The following is a 23,959-nucleotide window of genomic DNA, read 5'->3' on the forward strand; positions in this document are numbered from 1 at the left end:
TTGCACTTACATTTGGCTGAACCACTATCATATCTCATTATTCACAAAGAAGGCTGCAAATATTAATAAAAAATGTCATGAATCATCAAATCACGTCTCATGTCTCATTGAGTTGTCTTTTTATGATGTCGCGTGCTCTTTTGAAATCGGATGTCATGCGAAAGTGAATGCTTTTCATATAGGACCATAATAAAAAGCCAAATAATACATATTCTTCAGTTATCTCCAACCTTTTAAGGATGAAAAAAATCCCAAAAGAACACTTATTGAGATAACACCTGTAGCAAGTGGAGTGGAGCGCAGTTGGTGTCTCCTTTATACTCTCGTGCACATGAGTAGTGTTCAATAGCCATTCCTCTCCTCAAATCCCGTAGGATAGGCTAATTAAATTTAACGAATGATAAAAAAAAAACCACGACTAAACAATATTAGTGGTCTATTACTGATGAGTAATGGTAGTTCCTGATAACTAATGGTCCCTCAAGTTACTCAACTTTGGGGGGTTGATTGTGTTTTACAGTACTTAGAAAATCCAAAAAGCCATCATCATAGAATATCTCAGTATATCCACGCAATATGCTCATCTTGATTGATCCATTAGAATGTGTCTTGCCCATTCAAGTTCCTGGAAAAATAAATCTTATGAGAAAATGCACTACGGTAAATATTCTAATAACAACAACAAAAAAATTATGGGCATTTAACACCTGACAAAAATACGGATGGTGTGATGCTTGGAAAGACAAAGGTGGATTACTAATGTCGTGTGTGACAAAGTTATCCCTGTACTTCATCAGAATCATTACCTGCGGCCAATAGGTGTTCGAATATCCTACTCCCATAAAAACATCAGTACAAGTAATTACACTATACATTGTTGGTGCAAAAACTGGAACCTTCAAAATCTAGAGCCTTCTGCAACTTGAACAATCTGATGGAAGCCGCTTCGAGTCACGTTACGACGTCGCTTTCCGAAAACAGTATTCACCCCCACCAATTGGTGTGCACCGGGTTACAGCGAATCTGTTCTGAGGATAAAACGAAGCCCGATCAATGATCTTCTGCCTGCGTCCGCACAAACGAAGGACAGACAGAATACCGAGCCTAAGAGAATCAATTGAACCAAGGACTGTTAATTCAATTTCTGCAGAATAACGGAATAACAGCGTAGAAAACAACGAGTCAGAGAGAGGGAGAGTTTCTGGATATTTTTTTGGTGTATCGAATGACTTAATCATTGACCTATTTATAGACTTATAGGCACCCTTACGTGAAAGGATGTGTCTTTAGTAAATACACATTAGAAAAGGTATGTCTTTTGAAGACAAATAATCAAGAGAAAGGATCATGCCTTTTAGTAGGCACCCTTTTATGAAAATAATTAATTAGGAAGGGTCGTGCCTCTTAGAAGCACCCCCATGTATCATATCCCTTCCTAACAATCACACCTCATTCTAATAATCACACCCTAAGTTAATAGGTGTTATACCTATTCATATAAAGTCACACCCCATGTGAAAAGGTGTCGCACCTTTTCACAAATAACCTCCCGCAATCTTTTATTTATTTTGAAAAAATCTCCAATAATCCCCCACTATTTTCGAAATAAAGAAAAAGCTTTCTTGGTTCCTTTGAAAAGAATTGTGCATCAATGAAGGTGTCTCACGACTTGAACCATTCACCTAGTGAAAACGCATCAAAGTTAGTCGGAAAGCATAGTAGACTTGTCTTTGAACTAGCGATCCTTAAATGACTAACCAGACATGTCTCACGCACGCATCTTGCCTAACTCAGGTATTCAAATTTGCCGACACGTGGTTTGGCCGTGTGTCTTTATCCTGTATTTCATGAGCACTCTAGAGTCCTAGCCCTTGAACCCATAGAAGGCGGCACCACCTTCACACTCATATAGGTAGACTTTGAAAGTGCCCCTGTAACTACAACACTTGAAACCTAACAAACTGTTAGAAGCCTATTAAAAGCTAAATAGCTTAACCTCTATGTTTACATTAAAGGTACCAAGCATTTTACCATGGGATGGATAAAATCGGAAAATGCTTGCAACCACAACTTATGGTGTACTTTGCTCAATGAACCCAAGACTTGAAGTTATTCAAGCGTTGAGTCGAGTTTCCACCAAGAGTGATTAGATTTCAATGGGCTTGAGTCCCATCCCCCGTGATGTTCTCCACATCAAATCCCTTACAAAACTTTTTGTTAAAGGATCAGCCAAGTTTTGACTTGATTTTACATAATTAATGGTTATCACCCCATCTGTAATCAAGTTCCTCACATAGCTATGTCGAAGTCCTATATGCCTGGACTTTCCATTATACACCTGGCTATAAGCTCGTGATAGAGTCGACTAACTATCACAATGCAAAGATATAGGTGGTATAGGTTTTGGCCACATGGGTATCTCCCATAACATACTTCTCAGCCACTTTGCCTCTTTGCTCTTTGCTGCTAGTGCTACAAACTCAGCTGCCATAGTTGAGTCTGTAATGAGACTTTGTTTCTTAGATCCCTAAGAAACTGCTCCTCCACCAAGTGTGAAGACCCATCTACTTGTTGACAAGTGATCTTCATTCTCGGCTATCCAACTAGCATCGTATATCCTTCTAGAACCAAAGGATAACCACTATAAACTATCCCATAGTCTATAGTTTTCTTTAGATACCTCAATACCCGATTAACTGCGTGCCAATGGACATCGCTCGGATTATGTGTGTACCTACTTAGTTTCCCCACAGCGTATGCAATATCTGGTCTCGTGCAAGTCATGGCATACATCAAGCTTCCTATCACTCTAGAATATTCTAGTTGTGAAATTGCTCTACCAGTATTACGATACAACTTAACATGTGGATCAAATGGTGTAGAAATCGGTGTGCAATCAAAGTGATTAAACTTCTTTAGAACTTTCTCAATGTAATGAGACTGACTAAGGATTAAATTTTCTCTTTGTCTCTTAATTCTGATTCCCAAAATTACATCAGCAACACCCATAAAACTAGATGAAAGGATATCCTTTGTACTTTGAATGCTTTCTAGATCAGTCCCAAAGATAAGCATATCATCCACGTACAAACATATGATTACACCTTGATTACCACTAAATTTACTATATACACATTTATCAGACCGGTGTATCCTAAACCCGTTTGATACAATCACCTTATCAAACTTTTCATGCCACTGTTTAGGTGCTTGTTTAAGTCCGTAAAGAGACTTAACAAGTTTGCATACTTTATGTTCTTGACCTTGCACAACAAAACCCTCCGGTTGCTCCATATAAATCTCTTCATCCAACTCACCATTTAGGAATGCAGTCTTAACATCCATTTGGTGAATCTCAAGTTTATAAATGGAAGTCAACACAATTAGTACTCTAATTGTAGAGATCCTTGCCACCGGAGCATAAGTATCGAAATAATCAATACCTTCTTTTTGCGTAAAGCCCTTGGCAACCAACCATGCCTTGAACTTGTCGATTGTACCATCGACCCTCATTTTCTTCTTGAAAATCCATTTGTAGCCAATGGCTTTGGAACCCGAAGGCAAATCAGCAAGAATCCAGGTATTATTACCCATAATAGAATCCATTTCATCCTGGATTGCTTCTTTCCAGAAAGCATAATCTTGTGATTTCATAGCCTCCCCAATGGTCAAGGGATCTGATTCCACATGAAGCGAAATCATGAAATGATTATCTGCAATCTTTCTAGTTCCTTCATCTAGATAAACTATGAAGTCAGGACCAAATGACTTAGCAACTCGAGCCCTTTTGCTTCTCCTAAGTCCGTCATGTTCCGTAGGTTCCACCTCTATGTCAAACTCCATAGAGTCTGGCTCATTCTCTTGATTAGGCACCTTTGGAATAGATACGAACCTATTCTCATAAAATACTGTATCACGTGATTCAATAATGGTGTTTACTCCAACTGAATCATTTGGCTCAAAAACCAGAAACCGATATGCTTTACTATGCAAAGCATAACCAATGAATATGCATTCAATTCCTTTTTCACCCAACTTCTTCCTTTTGGGTTTCGGCAATCTAACAATCGCTCTACATCTCCAAGTTCTGAAATAACTTAGATTCGGTTTCTTTATTTTTCATAACTCATAAGGATTTATATTAGACTTTCTGAGAGGCACCCTATTCAAAATATAAGCAGCGGTAAGTATTGCTTCTCCCCACATACCACTACTTAATCTTAAATTGCTAAGCATTGCATTAACCATCTCAGTCAAAGTCCGATTCTTTCTTTCAGCGACTCCATTTTGCTGTGGAGTATATGATGTAGTTTTCTCATGAATGATCCCAACTGATTCACAGTAATCAGGGAAATGGTATTCACCACCCCTATCAGACCTTAAATGTTTTATCTTTGTTCCACATTGATTTTCAATTTCGGTTTTGAAAGCAATAAACTTCTCAAAAACTTTATCTTTTGAATGCAATAGATACACATAGCAATATTTGGAATAGTCATCTATGAAAGTTACAAAATATTCCTTACCTCCTCTAGTTGGAGTTCTATGCATGTCACATACATCACTATGAACAAGTTCTAACAGAGTAGTTGTTCTTTCAATTTTAGGAAATGGAACTCTGGTTATTTTAGTAAGCGAACACACTTTCCATTTATCAACCATATCAACATCATATTTAGGTATCAAATCTAATTTAACCATAGTATCCATTTTCCTAGTGTTAACATGCCGCAACTGATTATGCCACAAAGAAAGAGAGTCAATCAAGTAAGCAGAAATAGCAACTGTGTTATTAATGTTAAGCTTGAACATGCCCTCGTACAAATAGCCATTCCCAACAAAAGTACCACTGTTAGACAGAACAAATTTGTCTGACTCAAACACTAACTTGAAACCATGCTTATTAAGCAGGCTTCTAGATACAAGGTTTTTCCTAACTTCTGGTACATAGTAAACATCAGTCAGAGTCAGAATCTTCCCAAAAGTGAACTCTAAGTCCACTTTTCCTTTGCCTTTAATAAGAGCAGTTGATGAATTACCCATGTAAAGAACTGTACCATCTTCAACCGATTCATAGTCGGTGAAGAACCTCTTATCATTGCACACATGCTTTGTTGCCCCTGAGTCGATCCATCAGTTACTAGCATCCTCGAGAACATTAATCTCGGATATGACAGCCACAAAGTTATTCTTTGAACCCGATGCCCCTGGATCATTCTTCTTGCTGGACTTGCAATCCTTCTTGAAGTGCCCTGGCTGACCGCAACGCCAACATACAACTTTTGGCTTTTTCAATTTTGGTTCATCGCTGCGGTCATCGCCCTTCCGTACTTTCTGCTTTTGTTTGCCTTTACCCTTGTTGGTGCTCTTTACTCCCTCAACTACATGGATCTTGGAGATATTATCTCCAAGTTCCTCTTTTTCTTGACGCTTTGACTCTTCCTCCACCCGAAGATGGACAGCCAATTATTCCAGCGTAAGATCCTCAGTTTTGTGTTTAAGAGTTTTCTTATACTCTTTCCAGGAGGGAGGAAGTTTATCAATCACAGACGACACTATGATCGATTCATCCATGTTCATGTTCTTAACCTTAAACTGATTTAAGATATGCTGAATTTCATGCAACTGATCAACTCCAGACTTGTTATCTATCATTTTGTAGTTCATAAATTGACTAACCAGAAATTTCTTACTTGTTGCATCTTCAGTCAAATACCTCCCTTCCAAGGAATCCCACATCTCCTTTGCAGTCTCCGTATTTGAATACACATCGAACAGAGCGTTCGAAAGTGCATTTAGAATATGTCCCTTGCAAATGTAGTCATCACTCTCGAACTTCTTCCTCACACGAGCCTCCTCCAATGTTTCATCTTCAGTCTCCTCCGGGAAGGGGTTGGTGAGAACATACACGACTTTGAGAGTTGTAAGCAAAAAATGCATCTTTTTTTGCCAACGCCTGAAGTTACCGCCATCAAACTTATCCAATTTCACGAAATCCTGAGTCAACGCTCGCAACGATTTTGAAACCATGTTATGATTACTGTTTTCGATTGTTGGTGCAAAAACTGGAACCTTCAAAATCTAGAGCCTTCTGCAACTTGAACAATCTGATGGAAACCGCTTCGAGTCACGTTACGACGTCGCTTTTCGAAAACAGTATTCGCCCCCACCAATTGGTGTGCACCGGGTTACAGCGAATCTGTTCTGAGGATAAAACGAAGCCCGATCAATGATCTTCTGCCTGCGTCCGCACAAACGAAGGACAGACAGAATACCGAGCCTAAGAGAATCAATTGAACCAAGGACTTTCTGCCTGCGTCCGCACAAACGAAGGACAGACAGAATACCGAGCCTAAGAGAATCAATTGAACCAAGGACTGTTAATTCCATTTCTGCAGAATAACGGAATAACAGCGTAGAAAACAACGAGTCAGAGAGAGGGAGAGTTTCTGGATATTTTTTTGGTGTATCGAATGACTTAACCATTGGCCTATTTATAGACTTATAGGCAAAAGGATGTGTCTTTAGTAAATACACATTAGAAAGGGTATGTCTTTTGAAGACAAATAATCAAGAGAAAGGATCATGCCTTTTAGTAGGCACCCTTTCATGAAAATAATTAATTAGAAAGGGTCATGCCTCTTAGAAGCACCCCCATGTATCACATCCCTTCCTAACAATCAAACCCCGTTCTAATAATCATACCCTAAGTTAATAGGTGTTATACCTATTCATATAAAGTCATACCCCATGTGAAAAGGTGTCGCACCTTTTCACAAATAACCTCCCGCAATCTTTTATTTATTTTGAAAAAATCTCCAACACACATAGCTTCTGATCAACAGAAGTGGAAAACAATAGCGAATGTGAAATCAAGTTAAGATCTTTTACCCAACTAGACGAGATCGTTTAACAGCTTTTGCCATCTTCCTAATTTTCTCATACCAAAGGCTGTAGTCTTCCACCTACTCTTCTCATACGTATCGTATGCCCTGTCTCTTTTTTAAGCCCTTAGCTCGCCTCAAATTAGGATCACCCAGATTCAGTTCCATGTTAACAAGGCCTCCACCAGGAGAAGCTATGCCTATGGCCTAGTGCAATGGCTTCAACTTTAGAGAACAAATGAGTAATACTTGTATCCACCAACTCATATGCGTCGTCAGACTCCGATGATAGAACTACTAGTTGAACCATTCTAGGACAAAGATACGTATACCATGACCTACTTTTAGGATCCATCTCATACCCTATAACATTGCCCTCATTGGATGAAGAAACCTTTGCAGCTAGCTTCCATCGGTCCAATATATATATATATATATATATATATATATATATCAGGGAATTTCCATAACATTCATTTGTTGGAGGGCTCTAATTGCATGACTACATAAAATTCCAAAGCCTCTTGATCAATGATCGACAACTCTACAACAAATTTGTTGACATGTTTTGCCTCCTAACACGTCGATTTCCACATCACATACCACAATATACTCTCTGCCCCAATCCATACTTCTCAATCACAAACCTAATTTCAGCAAACTAACCAGTCCAAATGGCCTGGTAATGTCATATACATTTATTCCCAATGCGAAGAGGATACTCTGTTTTCGCCCTTCGTTCCTGCCCTTCTTTTCCGGCACTACAATCAGGTGGCAAAACGGTTTCTTTTTTTTTCTGTGGTATCTAAATGACATGGTTTCAAAAAGTGTTATGGCTACCAATAATTTCCGGGAATTGATATTGGCATTTCAAAAATTGATGGAGACACTCCAAAAAACAAAGGAAAGTGGCTTTGAAATTACACTGGTTTTGGAGTGCATATATAAATTTTTGGAGTGTCAATATCATTTATCTAATTTTTCACACGACGTGGTTTCTGCGCACCGCTTATGTGTTGTGCTTCCCTGCAAAGCCCACTCTTTGAACTCAAAAAGGAGATCCGGTATTAACCAATAGATCTTGTTCGTTTTGGGTCTTGAATGAGGTTTTTAAGTATAATTAGTAAATAGAGATAGAGAAAATTGATTAGGGAGCATGCGCAGAGGTTTGAGACCCCAAAAGAACAAGCCCTATAGAGTTTGTATTTAATTTAAAATTTTATGCTTATATTTTTTAATTATCCTAGTTTGTCATTGAGGTATTTTGTTGCCTATAATTGTGGAGTAACATTCTCAGAGTAGTAACTTTAAACATTTTGGAATTGGTCAAACCAATTGCCCCGTGCCCTTCTTTTTCTCCTAATTGCTAGGATAAGTTGTTATCTATATATAACCCCAAACACACTCTATATATATCCTCTCTTTCTTCCTCTTCCCATACGATCGTCCAGTTTGATTCATTATATGATACTCATTTTGTCCCTTTTTAATTATCCACCACGGTTATGTGTGCCATTTTCAATGGTTTAAGTCTCTCGGGGTATATTCTGTTGTGGTTCTTTGAGTGTCGGACAACTCTCGGCTCCTAAGCTTCACTGTGCCGCACAAAAGAAAGCTCGAAGGTCATGGTAACTTGGGGAAGAAGTACCATTCTACCCGGTGCAGGATGGGGTATGAGCGTCATCACGTGCCTCGACCATGCCACAGGCTATTCTATTCTTTTCTCTATCTATTTGTTTTTCATGAATTTTTTGATAACCAAGGAATAGCCCTGCATCCGAGGCACTATTGGATCCGATTGCGCAATCCAAACCTCGGGGGAGACTGGCATAGCAACCCACCGCCATAGCCCCCCACCTAAATCATGGTTTGCCTCAAAGAAGAATCGAACTCTGCTATGTTGCAAGCGCAGATTCACCCTGACCATGTTGACAACCCATGGGTGGATTGTTTTTCATGAATTTGTTGATGAGTATCAGAAAATTCCTATTTCATATATTTTCTCAAACAATCTAAGGAATGATATTTAAGGAATTACACGCTTCAAGTTACTAAAAATGAACTTTTGCACTTTGCTATATGCATCATGGAATTGAGATCATCAGTTTCGATTTTTGATGATCAAATGTTGTTACAATTTGAACAGGGACTGATGGGAGACAAGAAGATCCCATGACTAAGTCATTACAGATTAGCCAAACTAAGCAATGCCTTGACAACTTGCCAAGGAACTTGGGAATTGAGTCTCGAATGGACATAGGATTACCCGTAGCATTGTAGATCATTTGGGTATCGGGTTAGGGGTTTGATGCCATCATTACTTGTTCCTATTAATCTTTGTAATAATTTCAGAGATTAATGAAATTTTTTTAGCCTTTCAAAAAAAATACTTGCCAAGGAACTTTCATGACAGCAACATATTGGAAATCCAGAGCTAAACCTATAACACCGATCAAACTAGACTTAACAAAAGCATCCGCCTTAGACACCGCTCAAGCTCCACCATTACACAGTCCGTGAAAATTTCCACTCCGTATAAGCCCATCCATTTAGAACAGTTGCGCGCAAAGCCTCAAGATCGCCATTCCTTCGACCACAGCAGCTGAAGAAGCAAAGCCCATAGAGACATACCTTTATCCCGAATGAAGCCTTTTTGAGAGAATGCGCATTGGTAAGCAAGCCCCATCCACAACAATCCTAGGAGTTACAGCACTGACGTCCTCCCCAATACTTGAGAATAACACAGCTCAGTTACACTGCGCAACAACATTAACTCAAGGGAAATCCATAGGAATCCTGCTCTGAACCTCCATTAGCAGCCCCCAAAAGCCCACGAATCTCCTGCAAACTCTCCTGGACAGAACAATGAATCCGTTGAAACAAAATTCTAATCCGGCTGGACTGAATAAGCCACAAAACGCACTTAGCTACCTCCCAAATCGTTCAAATATCCAGAGCTTCTCTAATCCAGTTAGAAAACTATTGGATATGGAAACTTGGATCTCCATTCCCATATTTTCCCTTATTCTCTATTGATTGAATCCCTGATCTTCTGTATATTCCCATGATGTATTTCCCTTTTATAGATTCCTTAATTGCTGTAATTTTCCTTGATAAGCAAGATACATTGTAACCTTCTGATTATATATATATCAATGAATAAAGGTATCTCCAGTAGTGTGGAGAAACCATTGGAGTTTTCTTTCCATTCTTTTCTTATTATGGTATCAGAGCAGTGACTGATCCGACTCTTTCAAACCATGGCAGATAAACAAAATGAAAAAGGTTCCGATTCCAATGACGCCTTGGGATCAACCAATGATCCTTTCTTCATTCCTCATTCTGATAGTCCCACTGCTGTTTTAGTTACCCCTCTCCTCTCAGGAGATAACTATGGAACGTGGCTTCGCGCCATGACCATGGCACTTCGCGCTAAAAATAAGTTGGGCTTCGTTGACGGGTCAATCGAAATGCCCAATGATACCAGCAAGTTGCGTCAATGGGAGCGATGCAACGATCTAGTCAGTTCATGGATTCTCAACTCCACAGAAATTGAGATCCGTGGAAGTATTCTCTATGCTGAAACTGCTAGAGAAGTGTGGCTCGATCTTCGTGATCGATTCACCCAAACCAACGCACCGAAAGTCTATCAACTGAAGCAAGCCATAGGTAAAACAACACAAGAAGATTCTAGTGTCTCCACATATTTCACGAAGATGAAAGCACTATGGGATGAACTTAGTTCTGTCTCTACTGTGCAGCCTTGCACTTGTGGCCATGGAAAAGCGAATGCTGCTCTCCACCAACAAGATCGTGCCATGGAGTTCCTTCAAGGCCTCCATGAGCGCTATTCTAGTCTGCGAAGTCAGATTCTTTTAATGGAGCCATTTCCAAGTGCCGCCAAGATTTATGCTCTCGTGCGACAAGAAGAGAAGCAACAGGAAATACACTCTTCAACCCCTTCAGTTACCATGCCCGAAGCTGCTGCACTGACAGCCAACTCAGTTTCTACCAACGGCAAAGAAAATTGGTCTGCACCCTCTCAGAATCGTGCTAATGTTAGCGCCAATTTTAGGGGTCATCATCCAAACCGATCATCCAATCGGTACGATGTAAATTCTAATCAACGCAACATTGGTGGAGATCATCGCCAAACCGGGAAACCACGGATGCACTGTGATTACTGTGATCGTGACAACCATAACCGAGATACATGTTATAGGTTGCATGGTTATCCCACAGATAAACCAAGGAGTTCTTCAAATAACCGCAGACTTTCAAGTTCCTCAAGGATTTGAGCCTCTCCACAGTCTTCGAGCCACCTCGCAATTAGAAAACATATTGCTCGAGAGTTTCTGAAGCATTCCCATGCTAGTGAACTTGTAAACTCCTTTGAACAAGAATGTCTTTGACGGGCAGAATCCCGTGAAACACCTTCCATTAAAACAAAGCAAATTTTGACCGGAGATGAAGCCCAAAAGGCCCAAACTTTCTTCCCTTGACCAAAATCATCCCACCTGCGACCACAACTCACCCGCCATGACAGCCAAAAAGTACGCTGATTTAACCAAGAGTCCAATACATAATAACATAACCAATCTTCACCCTCGGCGCATGAATACCTAAAATTTGAGAAACCACTTTCGGCAGAAACAAAACCTCAATCAAAGATTTGTGCCACCTCGATGAGCTCTCTCTTACCTTGAAGTCTTCAATCCCACTTGGAGCTCCATAAATCAAACAAGGATTTTAGATGCACAAGGAATCCAGTACGCATACTCATGCCCAAGAACACTGATCTAGCTTATAGCCATCTCCTATCTTGAAGTCTTTAATCCCACTTGGAGCTCCATAAATCAAACCAGGATTTAGATGCACAAGGAATCCACTCATGCCCAAGAACACTGATCTTAAAGCCATCTCCTTTCCTTCATCAGGGTTCATACGGCAGTGTTTTTAATATGGGGAGATGATAATGTTTAACTAATCGCACCAGTAGTTAATAGCAATTTTTACCATGTTACTTTTTCATGTTACCACTTTTAGGCCGCGCAAAAAACTAGAAATGAACCTTTCAAATAATCATGTTATAACGTCAACAAAGTTGTTCCTTTATTTTTATTTGCTCTTTCTTCATAATGAACAACGTAGGGACAAAAATTTCTTCACGGTTCTGCTTACACAAAGTGGGATCCTTGTGATTCTTTGTGCGGATAAGCTAAAGATGTAATCTTCAGTGTTTTTGTTTCTTCTTTCAACATCACCCGATTAATGTTGGGGACGTCTGTGTTATTGAAGGAGATTGGGTGATCTTATAGCCCTAGATAACTTTTCAATCGAAAGATTAATCTAAGTTATGTTAGTCTATTAGTATATGATTTGACCTAACATATGTCCTAAATGACATGGTTGTTCAGAAGGGAAAACTTCTTGAGTCAACATTTTTAATCGAGCACAATTAAACTGTCTTTTGAGAAAACAAAACTCGTCCCACAACGGGTTTATAAAGCAAATGATGATGATTTTTGGACACAAGAAGAAGACTGAAGTTTGCAGTGTGAAATAAATACAATTTTACATACAATCAAGCCTAAACTCATCCTTCACATCATAAATATTAAGATCGGTTTTCATTTTATTACTCTACTCTACAATAAGCTATTTCATATGCTTATTACTATTTTGCTATTTCAGATGCTTATTACTATTGACAAAATTGTTATGAGACTATATCATGAATGACAATTACTAGCATAGTCACCGTCTCATAGATATTGCTAGCTTACAATTTTGCCTTCATAAGAAACTTAAAACAAAAGACCAAAAGTTTCTTAGGAATGCAAAATTTTCATTCATGATATGGTCTCATTAAAAACCTTTTCAATAGTAATAAGCATTTGAAATGCTTATTGTAGAGTAGAACAGATAAAATCAAGCAAATCGAAATCCATAATTCGCGAAAGAAGAGTTTTCGGCTAGGGTTGACTGTGCGTAAAATTGTATTTATCTCGCACTGCCAACTTCAGTTTTCTTGACCAAAAATTGTCATCATTTGCTTAATTTGTAAATTCAGTGTGAGAAGTTTGTATTGTCGAAAGGGAGTTCGATTGCACTAGATTAAAAATGTTGACGTAAGAAGCTTAACCTTTTGAATAATCATGTCCATTGAGAGATGTGTTAGGCCAAATCATATAATAGACTGACATAATTTAGATTTTTATCTTTAACGTGAAAAGGATACGTAGGGCTATATATAGGCTCACCCAATCTCCTTCAATAATGCAAACATCCCCAACATTAATTGTGTGTCATAGGAAGAAGAAACGAAAACATTGAAGATATGTCTTTACCGTGTCCATACAAAGAATCACTAGGATCACCTCTGCGTAAGCAAAACTGTGAAGAAGTTCTTTGTCACTATGCTGTTCAAGATCAAGAAGGAACAGATAAGAATGAAGGCCAAAACAACCCAATTAACAACTTTGTTGGTATTCTTCATGACAGCTTGATTCATTTCCAATTTTCTGCGCTACCCAAAATTGGTAACCTGGAAAAGTAACATTTCAAAACATTACTATTACCTACTGATTCGATCAGTACATTATCTTCCCCCCATATGAAAAAATAGTATCGTATGGACCACAATGAATATGTACAACCTAACAAAGAAAGGTGAAAGTAATTTGCAACATCAAAACCAGACTTGATCCTGGAAGCCAATTCCTGAGCTAAATAAATAGCGATCGTGGAAAGAAGAGGAAAATCAAAGAGAGAAACTTTGTGCAAGGACATCGATACAATAGAACGATTTACAGTTCCCCAAGCTTGATAGGGGTTGAGATGAATTGCTGCCTCTTTCCGGTTCTCTTCTTACTGATTCCACCTCACAATTTTCCCGAAAGCTGAACTTCATGAATCAAATAATTTGATCATCTGATTGCCCAGAACGTGAATCAAATTTATGAAAGTATCGCTCTCCTTGTCGTCAAAGTGAAGGCTCTCGATACCCTTGAGAGCAGACTCATGGTCCACCGGGGACAAACCATGTAGTCTCTCTTCTTCCACACCTTCAATAAGAACACAATATGAAATGATTGCTCTTTCTTAGGTCGTTTAACTTCACAAAATCAATATCAACTGTGATGGGTTCTGGAAAAGTAGGCAAGGATCGACAAAATAACCGTTAAAAATACAAGAAGCAAAGCAGGAAATCACCTGACTGGCGTTGAGCATTGGCAACAAGAGGAGGCCGTCTAGAGCTTCTTCCAGCACAGGGGACCTGATGAAAAAAACCATCCTCACCAAAGCAGATAGCAGCATTGAACAAGAAAGGCAATTCATTCTGTTATGTCACTTACAAGAGTTCGGGAAGGAGGAGCCGCAGTATGCAACAGCTGGTACTCCAAAATTGTCCAATCGAAAACGTAATCCAACTGGAATCTTGTGACCCGATTAAAAGGAACGATACTATTATCGGTTATCAAGATGTAGGAAATGACGGAGTGTAAACTAAAATCTCCTATGGTGCATATTACAAAGCAACATATGAAAACCTTTGCGAATAAGGAGGTCTCGGAACAATCTCTTCAAATAAGCATAATCTGGCGTATCATCAAATCTTAGATTATGACAGTAGTTGAAGTATGATGCAAACTCTGTTGGATAACCCTGGCACAGAACCTGAGAAGGTAGTGTAATGGTGATGACATCATACAGATTGAATCAGAGAAAACATAGCATCTTTATGATTAACGAAAACATTCTTCCTAGAGTTATTGCACTCTTCGAACCTCTCTTGATGCATTTTGTTCCCTATTATACCGTTTTCATCTTTGCATCTATATGAAGAATGAAAACTTTCTTCGCCGTTCAAAAAACAAGAGAACGTTTTAGTGATGTATTTAGTGTTTACAAAGAAGTTACCTCAATGGTTTCCACCTTTCTTGCATGAATTTTTTCATGCTTCTGCTCCTTAGTTCCTACTTTCACTCCCTGCCAAGGAATACTACCCCCCACAAGGGATGTCACAAGACTATAAAGAAAAGGCACAACGAATAAATGAGAGGAGATGCAGCAATTATCACCTTCCTCTTAGGAAGTACATGAGGATGTATCCAAGCGATTCTAAATCGTCCCCCCGGCTTTGTTCTTCGCATATCCCAAACAATCAGAAAGAACAAAGTAAATTTACAAAACCACTACTTTGGAGACGAAAGTTCAAAAACTGTCCTGTGATGAATAGAGCATGCGTGTATTGTTACGGCCTTGAATTTTAATTATTTTATTAATTAATTTGGCCATTATTTAATTGACCGATATGGTTGGGTTCTGATTAATTATTTTTGCATGCACAACGGGTGCAATTGTCGTTATTATAACTAGAAGGGTATGAGTTTTTTTAACCATAGTAATTTAGTTTTTACCTCAGTTAGAATTTTAGATATTTTGTTACCAGATGACTATAATTTAGGGTGTGACGGGAGTAGTGGGCGGTTCTAAGAGCAATACTTAGGGTTTTATACGTAAGTTGAGGAGGGTTTTGTTTTACATTAGAGATATCGTTTTGAGAGAAAGAGTCACGGCAGGCGAAGTCGAAGTCGTAGTGGAAGAGGTTTGAGGTGGTTTTCTTCGGAGTTTACTGATCAGAGGTAATATTTTTCTTCATCTATTTCGTTTGTTGTGATGTATATTGTTCCACGGATTGTCAAGCCTTTGGGTTGGAGACTAGTTTAATGGGTTTTGTTTATGTAGAGAGAGAGAGAGGGGTGCGGCGTGGTGTGTGTGGCGGTGATTGGTGGTAGTCAATTGGGGTTGCTTAAATATTGGACATTTGTGAGATGATTTGAATATTAATACCAGTAGAGGAATTAAATAGTGTCGATGCAGTGGGCTAGATTTGATGCATGTGTGGACAAGTTGTCTTATTGAAGAAGGGAGAACGTGTGGGTTTTCAGTTTTGGCACTTAAAATGCATATTGAGTTGTTCATGTGTACGTGGGTGTTCATGGAATTGGAGATTGATGTTTGGGTTTCCATGGTTGGCTGGTGATTTGGGTTTTTAGCTTTAGGTTTCATTTTAGGTAGTCCCATATTAGATATGTTGATATAGTCAGTGATATAATTGCTATATAATTCTTTGTTCAGGTTAGGCTCGTTTTGTGCGGTTCGAGTTGTATTATAATTCTTTGTTCAGATCAGGTGAGTGGTTAAGCATGTTACGTATTTTCGAACTTCTCCGTATCCCTTAAATTATTGTTTCGAAAATTTATGATTGAAATTGGAAACTCATTGTCATATTTGATTATATTAAATTGGCATGCGGATTGGTGAAACTATTTATTGCTTGGATAATCTTTTTTGGTGAGAACTTTGTGGATATTGTTAGAAACATATTTTGGAAAGTCCAGGGAAATTAATCCTCTGTGTGCGGGTGACTCTGGCCATTAGAGAAGAGTCCGGATTAGGCTGGTGACTCTAATGCTCAACGGCTTTCTTTTGCCGGGTCGTTCTTTGGGAAAAGTTTCACGGGCTGCCTACTCGTGGCGACTCTAAGATACGATATTGGATCCAATTATGAGAGATTTATTCACTGGCATTTGGTTCTATCGATATTGATTGTGGTTCCCCATTTTGTTGGAGATTGGTTTGTGATCACCATTGAGACCTATTTGGTAAATGATTTATGGCCTTATTTGTTGGTTTGATGTACACCTTCGTATGCCAAAATATGTTAACGTGATAATCTATTTTTAGCAATGTTTTAGAACTATATTATTATACATGCTTTACTACTCATTGAGCTCGTCAGCTAACGGATTTATTCCAACATCTTTTCAGGCAAGTTGGGAAGTTAGGCAAGAACTTTGGCGGCATGTCGGGGATCTCTTTTGTTTGACCTCCTTAGGGTGTCTCATCGTAGCTTAGTATTTTATTTCATCGCTTCCGCAACGAAACATTTTGTTAGACATCTGGATTGTTTTATTACTGTTGGATCACTGGATATTATTTGATTCATGGGATGTTTGTGCCCCATTCTTTTTGAGGAAATTATTGGTTGGGGATGTTTTGAATAAAAAAAAATGGTTGATTGTTTGGTGGATTTTTGTTTGGGAGTTTTTATAAAATTTCTTTTAGGCTGCATGTTCTACGAGTTTTGGTCTTGTGGTTCATGGCCGGTCACTTCTCATTTTGTGGTGTGACATGTATATCAATCGAAATTCCATTGTGAACACTTACCAATGCCATGGTGAGTGTTCAGACTTACGTATCTTGGAGTTGCAGTCGAACTTTTGTTTTCTCTGCGTCGCAGAGGACCGTAATATGATGAATGTATCCATGAAGCCAAAAATGTAAAAAGAAGAATTTGAAGATGCTCGAAGATGAAAGAAGCTACATTCGTTTCTTACAAGCACAAATTACGCATCCCTGATTTACTGTCAACTGTTAAGAACAATTTCCTACTAGTTTATATTCGGAATGGAGCGAAGGGGCTCATCAACAGAACTGTAAATTAAATGGCAAGTGCGGGAAAACATTTAAGCAAGAACCGATGCAATACCATTCTCACATCAGTAGGTCCCAAAGCCGCAAAGCAAAGCAAAGCAAAACAATATTTTCTTTCGATACATCTTAGTCAGATCCAGAAACTAATCGAGGATTCAAGATCATCGCACCTGTATGGAACATGTTGGTGGGTTTTATTGTCTCTGTATTTCTTAGCCAGACCGAAGTCAATGATGTAGACCTACAACAAAGATGGGATACAGAAGCCCTTATTGAAACAGAATTTCCAAACAAAATACTTTAAGCACAGGAAAAACAGAAAGGAAAGGGGGCGGGGACCTGTTTCGCGCGCCTTCCCAAGCCCATGAGAAAATTGTCTGGCTTTATATCTCGATGTAAAAAGGATTTAGAATGCACAAACTCCACAAGGTTGATCTGGAACAAATATCAGGATTAACCCGTCTTGACAACTTTTAAATGATCTAAACGGGTGTAATAGCATGCACAAATCAGACGCAATTACCATTTGATCTGCAAGCATAAGAACGGTCTTTAAAGAAAATTTCCTACTGCAAAGATTGAACAAGTCTTCAAGACTGTGTCCGAGCAAATCCATCACTAGAACATTATAATCTCCCTCGACTCCAAACCATCTCATGTTCGGAATACCAGCTGTAATTTGGTCAGAATATTGATGATCGGAAAAGAGCAAAGATATATGAGCAAAAGATTTCACGAAAGATCTACTGACAGTGACTGATTTAACAAACAAATCGAAAAAGATGGAAATAAAACTGTCATTACTTCCTCTCTGTAGAACTCTGTACAGCCTTGATTCATAAAGCAACTGTGCGTGTTTTGTCTTCGCATTTTCCTGAGGATTCCGAACAGTATTAGCATGTTATCGGCCACAAATATTGAAAATCAAACTGTACAACAGGATCGATATCGAACTAATCAAAGAGACTGGCTGATGTTACAAGCAGGCAAATGCTTGGGGGCCTTGTCTCAATTCCTTGTAATATTTGATACGACATTAACGCGCAGCACTCTCATTTGTAAGTTGGAAGTCAACTCCTTCCCAAATGCAGTGCTGTTATGACAACTTAAACTAGAAGAATTCCTCGTGAAGATTAATCCCTAAGGCTAGCTGCTCAGCAGATTCAAAATCCATCTAACCTTTTACCTAATGTAGACCCAAATCCACATCTACTGAAAACAATATCAATGAAACTCAACCACCCCCAGGTGATTCAAACATGAGTACTGAGCCGTTGGAACATAAATCTTCTACTATAAGACCAGTAGATGCGATTTGTTCGTTTTTGATGTTTTCCAAAATGTATTCATTTTTTGACAAACATTTGGTGGGTCGCCATGTAACCAGCTTTAGGTCAGGGACGGCCTTGGATGGACCAACTTAGAAAAAGTGCGATTTTAGCTCTGCTGAGGTCAGATGGCTAAAATGTAACACTCCGTCAGTTACGTCATACTACTATAGTTGCCACAACCCACTTTAGACCCCCGGAAATTTACGAATGTGGGGGGTCCTCCTACTTTGGTACTCCTAACTCCAACAAAAAAAGGCCCCGTCTTTAATCTTCTATTTAGGCTCCCAAAATGTCAAGTCCGGCTCTGCTAATTACCAAGGAACATTTTTTTTCCTCCCTTAAAACTTCCGGAAACAAAAATTTGCGCAGAAACGCAAGTGATTGAAAACCAAATTATCGCCTTCCAGCAGAATTTGGACCTATACTCAATCCGTTAACAATGATGCACAACATCACAAGCAATCGACAAACAAATTCAAATGTTAATGAAAGCAGAGAACTCACAAGCTTAATTGCAACCTCTTCCTTTGTCTGAATATCAGTACCTGCAAACAGAGCCCATTCAACGCAAACCAATGGACAAAAATACAAAGAAGAGGCCTACGGTTAGGCACGGACACAAGGGGATGCTGGGGGGTGCCCGGGTCCCTGTGCAACTCCAAATATTTTTTCACAAATTACGCTAGTTTTTAGGTTAATTCGAAAATGTTCTGTATGATCACCCCTACAAGTCACTTAGGAGGAAAAAAAATTCATAAAGTTCGTCTATATGTATGAAAAAAACCCGTAAATTCCAAGTTATCAACCATTTTTTGGATCATGGATATAAAATTAAATGACGGCTATGTATGTAGTATGTACACAACTAGCAACTAGCAAAATAGATGTCATACACTATACTTCATGTTATTAATGTCAAATACACATGATTCCGGCTCAAGGGAATACAAATTTTGCATCCGCCACTGTCTATATATGGTACAACCTTCAAACAAATTTGCATCAAAAGAATGCAGAACTAGTACCAAAAAACACGCAACTCACCAAAAAACGGATAACTACTTTGAGGTCTACTGAATGCGCCTATACGTAACTTCACCAAAGAAATACGTAGCTAACACTATTAAAATGCGTAAAGCCCAATTATATGCACGATAAAATTTGGACTAAAAATATGCGGACCATGCAACGTAAATATGCATACCACTTCCAAGGTACAACCCACTCGCCCTCGTAACTAATCGAAAAATACGCAACACAAGAAAAATATGCGTAACATACGTTAATAAAAAAAACGCGTAATATTATCATGGTACACCCTCCCAAAACAAAAGGCAAAAATCACCATAACAAAGAGTGAAACAGACCAAGGTAGATCTCTCCAAACGATCCACTGCTGATTTTCCGGCCGAGACGGAACTTGCGGCCGATAAGAGGCTCCATTAGTCCAAAAGCGGTGGAGGGTTGAGAATAGTACAGTTCAACGACCAGACACTGGGGGTATCTTTGTCGTTGCCTTTTTTGGACAGAGAGAAATAGGACTGCCTACCACACGCCGTGGAGTCCGATTTTATTCATCCATCTAAAAAGCGGGCGAATATTGCCCACTTTACTTGATAAGTTACCTTTTATATTACTCTCCTTGGTTGATAAGTTACCTTCTAGGAGTATTACTGACTTTAATTAATCTTTAGCGAATGTTACCAACCCTAGTTAGTTTTTAACTAAAGATAAAAAATAAAAATAAAAAGAATAAAATACCGATTTATTTGCAAAATGAACCTAAAACCATTTATATAATATGGAGCAACGGTTTTTGAATTCTCCATATTTTGGATCCTCGAATTTGTACATATTTTTTCTATGGTTGAGATTTACGGGTAGTAAGACAAAATATATTTGGAAAGAATAAATATTTGGAAGAAGGATGAAAGAAAAGCTAAAATTTATGTTTCCTAATTTTATTCTGATTTCTTATTTTTGAATTTTTCTTACTTTCCTGACGGTTATCAATAAAAAACGATTACCGTGATCTAGGGCTATCCCTCCCTCCCTCACACATTAATTCCAAAATGGATTCTAATTTTGAATCCAAAACTACTTTCTCGCTCACACATACGTTGAACTCTCTCTCTCTCTCTCTCTCTCTCTCTCTCTCTCTCTCTCTCTCTCTCTCTCTCTCTCTCCCACATCTCTGTGTGTGTGTGTGGGGGGGGGGGGGGGGTGGGGGGGGGTGGGGGGGGGTGGGGGGGCATGTCATTTTTTGAAATGCATTCAGATTGCTAAATGTTTAGTTGGTTGAGTGATTGAGGGGAAAAAATTGATTAATTATATATTTAGTTATTTGATTCATTGAAATATGTTGGTGGCAGCAAATGTATTGATTTTGTTGTATCTTGATTATAAGTCATAGTTTCATCTTCACCTTCATTGGGTTGAAAGTTGAAAGCCAACAAAAATATACAGGTGCCTATATTTCCACATTTGAGTTAATTTTCTTATTTAACTTAATTAATTTTTTATAGTACATAACACAAGGGTGTAGGGCCCATCCAAACTTAACAAAAGACAAGTTGTTGGAATGGATGATTACTTTGATCCAATGGTTTAGGCTCATTCTCCTCCTTTCAATAAAGTGCTAACACTTTTTGCACATATTACACAATTGTCGTATGAGTTTATTTACTCCGGACAAAAAAAGACACTCCATTAATGTCTCTGTGATTTTTCAAAAAAAACAAGAGAATACCAAACTTTCCAAATTATATATGTGCTAATTTGAAGAATATCTATATATATATATATATATATATATATATATATATATATAGAGAGAGAGAGAGAGAGAGAGAGAGAGAGAGAGAGAGAGAGGAGCGGCTAGGGACACAAAAAAAGACACTCCATCTCAACCATTGAAGTCAATGGCTGAGATTAGAAGTTCACAAAGAATTACTCCTAGCTGCAAAGAATTACTCCTGGCCAAGAATTACTGTTGGCCGCATCAAATTGCACCTGGCCACATCGAATTGCACCTGGCCGCTACGAATTGCTCTTGGCTGCATCGAATTGCTTTTGGCCCCATCAAACTGCACTTGGCCGCTACGAATTGCACTTGGCTTAGTGCAATTTGATGCGACTAAGTGCAATTCGTAGCGGTCAAGTGCAGTTCGATGAGGCCAAAAGCAATTCGATGCAGCCAAGAGCAATTCGACGCGGCCAAGAGAGATTTGTAGTGGCCTGGATTAATTTTTTGCGGCCAAGAGTAATTCTTCGCGACCTGAAGTAATTCGATGGGGCTATGAGTAGTTATTTGCGGCTAGGAGTAATTCTTCGTTGCCAAGAGTATTTCTTTACGGCAAAGAGTAATTCTTCACGGTCATGAGTAATTCTTTGCAGCCAAAAAAGGAGCCTATTGATATCCGATTAAGCTGAACTGAAAATTTTGGTGATTTTATCAAGCATATTGATATCTAATTAAGCTGATTTTTTGCAGGGAGGGCATAATTAAGCGATGAACTGGACCGAAAATATGGTAAGTAATGTTCACTTTTAAAGGTAGGCGACAAACAAAATTGAACTCTCGACCTTGTCACATGATTGAGAAAGAGGTTATTTTCCTGCGAATATTTCTCCTGTGGTGATAGAAAGTAAGAATCATCAATGCTATTTAATTATCCAAACCGTTTAATATGGTGGGTAATGTTCACTCACTTTTAGGAAACTGTGAATCATATTCGTGTTCACTTATGCTTAGACTCTGATTATTCATTCCTCTTAAGATGCTATGGTTCATTTAAATAGTACTGACCTCCCATCCACTTAACTTTTTTCACGAGTGACATGCATATTCAAACCTACAAAGTGAACAACTTGAATCGTTAAATAGAACTACATTCCATCCCAATTTGCTTCTTGATAGATGACATGAAAAGTTGTTATTTGGCAAATTCGTTGCTTTTCTTTCTTGTTTACCAGTTCATTTAAATTGCTAGTAAATGCGTTTGGCTCGGCTTAAAGCTTAGTTTTTGGTTCTTAGTAGTACTATTACTTAAAGGGACAAAAATAAAATGGAAGCTTTTACTCGGATCAAATTTTTCGACGATCATCCAGTTATGAGAAGCCGAAAAGTCCAGACTTTTGGATTATCGAAGACCTCCGTGCTCTTCAGTTGGGAAAGTCATAACGTCTCACATTTGTCGTCAAGTATTGCAGTGATGACTTCAGTTCTTGGGCAGAATTGATATGCTGCACCTGAAAGGTCCCATGAATAGCTAGCAGTTCAGTTTGGTGTCGCTGCAACTGAGTGAAGCCGTTGTATCTTAGGAAGCAGACGCCGGATGATGCCCTCTAACACCTTGGGTGAGGCAAGGCGGAGAGTTTTCTTGAAGGACACTGTATGACACACGGGCCATCTTCGATTCTGTTATATTCAATACAGTTTCTGTAACTTTCTTCCAGTGTTTTACTGTTTCTTCTTTAGCATTGGTTTCCCAAAACAATCCAACAAACTAGAAATTTCTGTTTGCAAAAAATGATTTCCTTTGATAGACGAACCAACAAGCGCCTTGCGAAGTACAATAAAGAATTTCAGTGACAACCAAGATCAAGATTTCATTGATCCTATCACTAAGTACAACAAGAATGAATCAGTAGAAGAAGAAAAAAAACTACAACATAAACGGATCCTAAATTGGGAATAAGTATTACCCAAATCAAATTTAGACTTGTACAAAATAATGAAGAAATCAAGTCAGGCCCTACTACTCAAGTACTGCTGGTGATTGAGCTTATTTCCATATGTATAAGGCTCCAACTTACCAAGCATTGATGATTGAGCTTATTTCCTATTCCATTTGGCCAACTGCCTTAGCTAGCAGTGGGAACAGGGGTCATTGGACTTGGGACTCCCATGTATGCTAGTCTGAGAGAAAGCCTAACTTTTGGGCTGGGCCTTGGAGAAGGGATCGGACCATAACATCCAAACCCTGGAGAAGCGATTCGGGGCGAAAGGTTAACTTGTTCGAGTGCTCGGAATTGTAGCTCCGTTGGGTAGTCCCGGACACACCCAATGCGTGGCCCAGTTCCTGTGCTCCACTTACACGACAACCGTTTGGCTAAGTCAAATGGTGCCTGCACATTGGCATCAACGGGTTCCATGTCTTCTTGATGATCGGTTGTGATTGATGTTTCCTCAACCACAACATCAACATCAGAGGCGTTTGTTAAATCTTCTTCAGATTG

General features: G+C 38.8%; 4 protein-coding genes across 5 annotated transcripts in view; 1 reads left to right on the plus strand and 3 right to left on the minus strand.

Moving 5' to 3' along the window:
- Positions 1-10,144: 10,144 nt before the first annotated feature.
- LOC131326844 (uncharacterized) lies at positions 10,145-11,182 on the plus strand. Its single transcript, XM_058359734.1, has one exon. It carries the CDS (start codon positions 10,145-10,147, stop codon positions 11,180-11,182), a length of 1,038 nt encoding a protein of 345 aa, XP_058215717.1.
- Positions 11,183-13,596: 2,414 nt separating this feature from the next.
- Positions 13,597-23,959, minus strand: part of LOC131325403 (casein kinase 1-like protein 1) — a 40,801-nt gene continuing 30,438 nt past the window's right edge. The window contains exons 12-13 of the mRNA XM_058357657.1: positions 14,100-14,163; positions 13,597-13,951 (exon numbers count right to left, since the gene is read on the minus strand). Coding sequence (XP_058213640.1) covers positions 13,794-13,951; positions 14,100-14,163 — 222 coding nt within the window. The 3' untranslated portion in view covers positions 13,597-13,793. The remainder of the gene's footprint in view (positions 13,952-14,099; positions 14,164-23,959) is intronic.
- On the minus strand, positions 13,886-20,165 carry LOC131325404 (casein kinase 1-like protein 1). 2 transcript variants are annotated; one of them, XR_009199680.1, is made up of 12 exons: positions 20,086-20,165; positions 19,223-19,263; positions 18,192-18,261; positions 17,911-18,059; positions 17,727-17,822; positions 17,558-17,628; positions 17,121-17,182; positions 14,969-15,032; positions 14,808-14,889; positions 14,243-14,564; positions 14,100-14,163; positions 13,886-13,951 (listed from the first exon to the last, which is right to left on the minus strand). XR_009199680.1 is itself a non-coding variant. In XM_058357659.1 (10 exons), exons 1-10 carry the CDS (start codon positions 20,159-20,161, stop codon positions 14,394-14,396), a joined length of 882 nt encoding a protein of 293 aa, XP_058213642.1. In that variant the 5' UTR covers positions 20,162-20,165; the 3' UTR covers positions 14,171-14,393. The 2 variants fall into 2 exon arrangements, 1 of the variants encoding a protein (XP_058213642.1); XM_058357659.1 differs by lacking the exons at positions 13,886-13,951; positions 14,100-14,163 and having other exon boundaries at positions 14,171-14,564.
- LOC131325402 (IQ domain-containing protein IQM1-like) overlaps positions 23,543-23,959 on the minus strand; it is a 38,646-nt gene continuing 38,229 nt past the window's right edge. Inside the window, exon 10 of the mRNA XM_058357655.1 lies at positions 23,543-23,908. Within this exon, the coding sequence (XP_058213638.1) occupies positions 23,585-23,908 (324 nt within the window). The 3' untranslated portion in view covers positions 23,543-23,584. The remainder of the gene's footprint in view (positions 23,909-23,959) is intronic.

The sequence above is a fragment of the Rhododendron vialii genome, chromosome 5a (genome assembly GCF_030253575.1).
Source record: "Rhododendron vialii isolate Sample 1 chromosome 5a, ASM3025357v1".
Classification (NCBI taxonomy): domain Eukaryota; kingdom Viridiplantae; phylum Streptophyta; class Magnoliopsida; order Ericales; family Ericaceae; genus Rhododendron; species Rhododendron vialii.

Coding starts and splice junctions, on each gene's coding strand:
- LOC131325404 (XM_058357659.1), bottom strand. CDS start 20,161: ATGGAGCCTCTTATCGGCCGCAAGTTCCGTCTCGGCCGGAAAATCAGC. Junction 19,264..20,085: donor GTTTGGAGAGATCTACCTTG/GTCTGTTTCACT, acceptor CTCTGTTTGCAG/GTACTGATATTCAGACAAAG. Junction 17,183..17,557: donor CACCAACATGTTCCATACAG/GTGCGATGATCT, acceptor TCTGCGACGCAG/AGAAAACAAAAGTTCGACTG.
- LOC131326844 (XM_058359734.1), top strand. CDS start 10,145: ATGGCAGATAAACAAAATGAAAAAGGTTCCGATTCCAATGACGCCTTG.